At 58.8% G+C, this 6,603-nt stretch overlaps 1 protein-coding gene across 1 annotated transcript in view; it reads left to right on the forward strand.

Moving 5' to 3' along the window:
• SPIRE2 (spire type actin nucleation factor 2) overlaps positions 1-6,603 on the forward strand; it is a 35,600-nt gene that overhangs the window by 4,143 nt on the left and 24,854 nt on the right. Inside the window, exons 2-6 of the mRNA XM_026447372.1 lie at positions 443-799; positions 3,579-3,659; positions 3,779-3,943; positions 4,876-4,962; positions 5,265-5,388. Of these exons, the coding sequence (XP_026303157.1) occupies positions 443-799; positions 3,579-3,659; positions 3,779-3,943; positions 4,876-4,962; positions 5,265-5,388 (814 nt within the window). The remainder of the gene's footprint in view (positions 1-442; positions 800-3,578; positions 3,660-3,778; positions 3,944-4,875; positions 4,963-5,264; positions 5,389-6,603) is intronic.

A 6,603-nucleotide genomic window follows, 5' to 3' on the forward strand; every position in this document is an offset into this window, starting at 1 on the left:
TCTGTTGCCCAGGCTGGAGTGCAGAGGCCTGATCTTGGCTCACTGCAACCTCCGTCTCCCGGGTTCAAGCGATTCTCCTGCCTCAACCTCCCAAGTAGCTGGGATTACAGGCACGCACCACCACGCCTGGCTAATTTTCATATTTTTAGTAGAGACGGGGTTTCATCATGTTGATCAGGCTGGTCTTGAACTCCTGACCTTGTGATCCGCCTGCCTGGGCCTCCCAAAGTGCTGGGATTACAGGCGTGAGCCACTGTGCCCGCCGGGCACATCCTTTTTATCTGGTCCATATCTTGCTTGTGCCTTAGTCTCCGGACCGACAGCTGCTGTCTCCCTGGCCGGGGGCCGGGCCCTCTACACCCACCAGCCGCCTTCTGCCCTCCCCGCCTCCCCGCCCCACCCCCCTGCAGTACCGCCCGGTGACCGCGCCCCTGTCCCGCAGACCGTGCAGTCCCTGGGCTTCGCCATCTACCGCGCGCTGGACTGGGGGCTGGACGAGAGCGAGGAGCGCGAACTCAGCCCGCAGCTGGAGCGGCTCATCGACCTCATGGCCAACAACGACAGCGAGGACAGCAGCTGCGGTGCCGCGGATGAGGGCTACGGGGGTCCCGAGGAGGAGGAGGAGGCCGAGGGCGTCCCCCGCAGTGTGCGCACCTTTGCCCAGGCCATGCGGCTGTGCGCGGCGCGGCTGACCGACCCCCGGGGCGCCCAGGCGCATTATCAGGCCGTGTGCCGCGCTCTCTTCGTGGAGACGCTGGAGCTGCGGGCCTTCCTGGCCAGGGTCCGGGAGGCCAAGGAGGTGAGCGGTGCGTGGGGGCGACCGCGGAGGGTCCGGGGGTCAAGGAGGTGCCCGCGTGTGGGAGGGGACTGGCAAGGCCGAGCTCTTGGTGGACAGAAAGTCAGGTCCTCGGTGCGACTGCCGCTGGCGTTATGTATTCCCACTTAACCCTCACACTTCCTTGTTTTTTTTTGTTTTGTTTTGTTTTGTTTTTTGTTTTTTTGTTTTGTTTTGAGACAGGGTCTCACTCTGTCACCCAGGCTGGAGGGGCAGTGGCTGGATCTCGGCTCACTGCAACCTCCACCTCCCAGGTTCAAGCAGTTCTTCTGCCGCAGCCTCCAAAGTAGCCGGGATTACAGGCACGCACCACCACACCTGGTAGTAGAGACAGGATTTCACCATGTTGGCCAGGCTAGTCTTGAACTCCTGACCTCAGGTGATCTGTCTGCCTCGGCCTCCCAAAGTGCTGGGATTACAGGCATGAGCCACCGCGCTGGGCCTCACACTTGCTTCTTCAGAGAAGTTAAGCGGTGGGCTCAGCCCCTTCCCCAACTGCTCTCTCCTGTTGCCTCTAAGTTGTTATCCTGCCCCGGCACCCATTGTGCTTTTACATCTGCAAGAGGGAGTCCTTCCTCCTGCCTCCCCACCAGCCTCTCCAGGCCCTGGTTCCTTCTGAAATACGATGCCAAAGGTGGCCCCCTCTATACTCAGGAACCACAGAAAGGCTCAGCGACTTGCTTGGAGCTTTGGGTGGGAAAACCCACCTGCTGGTCCTGTGACAACCCAGCCTCACTCTCCTGCTCCTTACAGCTGGAGGGACCATTTGACAGCTGAGCAGGTGCAGGCTCAGAGGCTGGGACTGTTGCCCAAAGCCACAAAGCAGGAGTTGGCCAGTGCTGGCTCTGACGTGGCTCCCAAGCCAGAGTTCTCCGCTGGGCCTCCTACCTCTCCGTGGACTCGACCATTCCTCTCTGACTCTCCCAGCCTCTCCCTGGGCATGGCTGCTGCCCCAAGGGAGCTGATGTGTTTCTGTATCGTGGGGTCTCTGCACACGTGGACTCTGCCTTTTCTCCCATCAGCGTCTCACAGAGGAGAAAGCCAGGCCTTGGAGGGGCAGGGGATTCCTTCTTGCCTCGGTGGCAGAAGATGTTTTCAAAGTTAACTGATGCTGGTCCTTCATTCCTCCCTGACCCTTTATGATGCTGTGTCTCTCTTGTCCTCTAACCAAGAAAGGTTCCTGGCCCTCTGAGCCTTAGCAGGTGATTTTGACACCGGGTGGCAGCCTGAGCTGCTTGGCCTCATCTGCAGCCCAAGCGTGCACCACGGTTGGACGGCTCTCTCCCCACCCCCAGATCCTATGTTCCATCTTCCGTCCTTCCCCTCAGCTCCTGGATCCCATGGTTCATCTTTGCTCTCCCTCGACCCCCCAGATCCCATGGCCCATCTTCAGCCTTCCTTCTCATCCCCCGGGTCCCATGGTCCATCTTCTGTTCTCTCTCTCACCCCATAGATCCCATGGCCCATCTTCCGCCCTCCCTCTCAGCTCCCCCTTGGCCTCCTGGGACATGCTCCTAACGTTCCCCACAGTTAGCAGATGGTCCTCATGCTGTTATGTCTCTTCTCTGATCAGGCTGTTTTCTGCTGCTCAGATCAGTTTCTTACTGAGACAATGAAAGCTCTTTTATTTTTTTCGTAGAGACAGGGTCTTACTATATTACCCAGGCTGGTCTCAAACTCTTAGACTCACGTGACCCTCCCACTTTGGCCTCCCAGAGTGCTGGGGTTACAGCTGTGAGCCACTGTGCCCGGCCCGGAAGCTCTTTCTCTAGGAGGAAACGGCTCTGCATGCAGGCAGTTGACCGAGGCGAAGTTTGGAGAGTTCGTGGTGGGACGAAGCGAGAGAAGGGTTACTCCGTGGGCTGTCGCTGTGTCTGCTGGCATTTTGGCCAGGAGCGGCCTGCTTAGGAATAGGTACAGCTGTTCCAGGAAGGACAGGAGTGCCACCCTGTGTGCCCTTTGCCCTGGGCTGGCATACATGAGGCCTGTGGGCAGACTCACACCTTGTGCTGCCCAGGGAGTGTCCCAAAGCAGTGTGGCAGGTACCTGGGGCAGAAGCCAGGGTGACCGGTTCTGTCTTGGTTGTGGGGGCTGTGCCAAAGGGCAGGTGCTTCTCTAGGGTTGGGACTTGGTGAGAGCAGATGCTCTGTGCCACCGAGATCGTGCGTGACCCAGGCAGCAGGTGCCGCACCTTCTTCCCACGTTCTCAGCACAGAGCGCTTCCCAAACAGGCCCTCACCACAGGGTTGGCACCTTCCCCAGTTCACGAAGTACATACCCATGTCTGTTTCCCTGCACCTGCTGGGCATCCACCCTCCCATCCACCTTCCACCACGTGTCCATTCACTCCAGCCACACACAAAAACTGGCCTGTGCACCGAGCCCCAGACGCTGCTCCGAGAAGCAGCTCAGCGTAAAGGCCAGGCTGGGACCTAGAGCAGCTGCAGGGGCCCAGGGGGGCGGCGGGGTGCGTGGCCCACCCGAGGAAGCGCCGTGTGAACTGAGAGCTAAATGAAACGGGGAGAGTGGAGCCTCCACACCTGTGTCTGCCACCTGTGGCGATGACTCGGTTTCCCCAGATATCTTTTCGAATCCTGAAGCCTGGGCCAGAATGCCCACTCGTCTCTTTTCCGGCTGGTTGAGTGGAGCCCCCGTGACGTGACTGTGTCCCTGACGGACGGGGCCTGTCCTGCGTCCGCCGTTCTCGTCCCTTCCCTGGACTAACGAGCGTGTGTGGTCACAGATGCTGCAGAAGCTTCGGGAGGACGAGCCGCAGGTGGAGACGCCACAGGCAGAGCTGGACAGCCTGGGTCACACAGACTGGGTAAGGCTCGCTCCTGCCTGACCGGGCCACTACGCAGCCCAGCCTGCCGGGGGTCTCTGCCTGGAGGGCCGTGGAGCCTTACCTGGGGCTGAGAGCTGGTCTCTTTCCCCGGGGCCCAGGCCCGGCTGTGGGTTCAGCTCATGCGGGAGCTCCGCCACGGAGTGAAGCTGAAGAAGGTGCAGGAGCAGGAGTTCAACCCCCTCCCCACCGAGTTCCAGCTCACGCCCTTCGAGATGCTAATGCAGGACATCCGGGCCCGGAACTACAAGCTCCGCAAGGTCATGGTGAGCGGGGCGGCCGCGGAGGTCGTGGCCAGTGGGGTGGCCGCGGAGGGGCAGCCTGGCTGTTGGGCAGCCCACCCCGAAGAGGGGCCCAGAGTCCCTGCTCTCTGTGCTGGGTACTGGGCAGTAGAATATGGATTAGGGAGATGTGGCCCCAATTCCCACAGCTCGGTATCACTTCAGGGACAGTGACCAGGCAGGGAAGGGAAGTGCGGAAGGTTCTAGAGGACCAGGGGTGGCCCCTGGAGGCCACAAGAGCCGAGGCTGTAGGATTTCTTTTTCTTTTTCTTTTTTGAGACGGAGTCACTCTGTCGCCCAGGCTAGAATGCAGTGGCATGATCTCAGCTCATTGCAAGTTCCACCCCCTGGGTTCAATCGATTCTCCTGCCTCAGCCTCCCAAGTAACTGGGACTACAGGTGCCCGCCACCACGCCCGGCTAATTTTTTGTGTTTTTAGTAGAGATGGGGTTTCCCTGTGTTAGCCAAGATGGTTTCAATCTCCTGACCTTGTGATCTGCCCGCCTCGGCCTCCCAAAGTGCTGGGATTACAGGCGTGAGCCACCTGCCTGGCCCGGCTGTAGGATATTTTTGCTTTAGCAAAACTCCTGGAGCCCTTAGGATGTGCTGGCATGGCTCTTATGATGCCCATGTGAGGTGTGTGCCACCCCACCCCACCTTCAGATGAGTCCCAGGTGCTGGAGACTGGGGCAGCCAGGAGGGGACACGTCAGACCATGGATGCTGTGGCCGCCCAGAGCACGGCCTGTGGGTCTGCCGTGCGCTTACTAGGGAAGCAGCTGGGTCCCCACGAGCTGAGAGTGGGAGGATGGGGAGGTGTGAAGACCAGGATGTCCTTGGGCTGAGCGAGCCTCTCCTAGTCCCCCTGCTCTAGCGGGTGGTCCCTGCAGGGCCTCAGATCAGCCATCCTCCCTGCAGGTGGATGGGGACATCCCGCCCCGGGTGAAGAAGGACGCTCACGAGCTCATCCTGGACTTCATCCGCTCACGGCCTCCACTGAAGCAGGTGCCGCCCCAGCCTCCTCCTCTTCAGGGGCTGCCCGGGGCCTGGTGCTGTCCTGTGGCAGCCTGGGAGGTGTCCCAGCGCGTCTGCGTCATGGGTGAGGCGGGCTGGCTTCCTCTTGCCTGTGGGCCAGCCTGGGGCTGTGTGGCCCTGGGCCCTCTTTCTGGGAAGGGGCCATGTGAGCCATGCCCACCCCACCCCAGGTGCATGCAGAGCCCCCGGGAGCAGCACTCCCTCTGGGTGGGCCTGGCCGGCTCTTCCGACTCCAGAGTGGGCCCCTGTCATGGCCTGCTTCCCTGCTGCAGGTCTCTGAGAGGCGGCTGCGCCCATTGCCACCGAAGCAGAGGTCCCTGCATGAGAAGATCCTGGAGGAGATCAAGCAGGAGCGGAGGCTGCGCCCAGTGCGGGGCGAGGGCTGGGCTGCCCGCGGTGAGCGAGGGAATGGCAGGAGAAGAGAGACCCCTGTGCCCCTGGTGGGGCCCCCCATTCCCCTGGTCAGGTTGCACATTGGAAGGTGGCATTTCCCTGAGGGTGCCTGAACCCATGGAAGACACAGAACATCTTAATTTTTGAGGCACACAGGCTTTTGAAACTCAGATTACTTGGGGATAAAAAAAATTAAACAATTAAAATAGTATGTATATATTTGTTTGAAATGGAGTCTCGCTCTGTTGCCCAGGCTGGAGTGCAGTGGCGCGACCTCGGCTCACTGCACCCTCCGCTTCCCAGGTTCAAACGATTCTCATGCCTCAGCCTTCTGGGTAGCTGGGATTAGAGGCATGCACCGCCACGCCCGGCAAATTTTTTTTTTTTTTTTGTAGTTTTAGTAGAGACAGGGTTTTACCCTATTGGCCAGGCTGGACACAAACTCCTGGGTTCAAGCGAACTGCCCGCCTTGGCCTCCCAAAATGCTGGCATTACAGGTGTGAACCACTGCACCTAGCCAAAAATAAGAAATTTTGAGGCTGGGCTCAGTAGCTCACTCCTTGTAATCCCAGCACTTTGGGAGGCTGAGGCAGGAGGATCGCTTGAGTCCAGGAGTTCAAGACCAGCCTGGGCAATATAGTGAGACCTCATCTCTGCCAAAATTTCAAAGAAAAATTAGCCAGGTGTGGTGGCACATGGCTGTAATCCCAGGTACTCCAAGGGCTGAGGTGGGAGGATTGCTTGAGCCTGACGGCTTGATGCTGCAGTGAGCCATGATTGTACCACTGCCCTCTAGAGTGGGTGACAGAGTGAGACCTGGTTTCAAAAAAAAAAAAATCACTTTTTATGCACCTCGTTAAAAACTCTACAAGGCCACTGGAATTTCCTATGTCTTTTCTTTTTTTTGAGACAGGGTCTCACCCTGTCACCCCTGCTGGAGTGCAGTGCACCATTATAGCTCACGCAGCCTCAGCCTCTCAGGCTCAAGCGATCCTCCCACCTCAGCCTCTCGAGTAGCTGGGACCACAGGCGTGCACCACCACGCCCAGCTAGTTTTTGTGTTTTTGTAGAGACACGGTCTTGCTCTGTTGCCCAGGCTGGTGTTGAACTTGTGGGCTCAAGTGATCCTTCTGCCTCAGCTTCCCAAAGTGCTGGGATTATAGGTGTGAGCCACCGCGCCTAACATGATCTTTTTTTTTTTTTTTTTTTTTTTTTTTT

This window comes from Piliocolobus tephrosceles, chromosome 17 (assembly GCF_002776525.5).
Source record: "Piliocolobus tephrosceles isolate RC106 chromosome 17, ASM277652v3, whole genome shotgun sequence".
NCBI lineage: Eukaryota > Metazoa > Chordata > Mammalia > Primates > Cercopithecidae > Piliocolobus > Piliocolobus tephrosceles.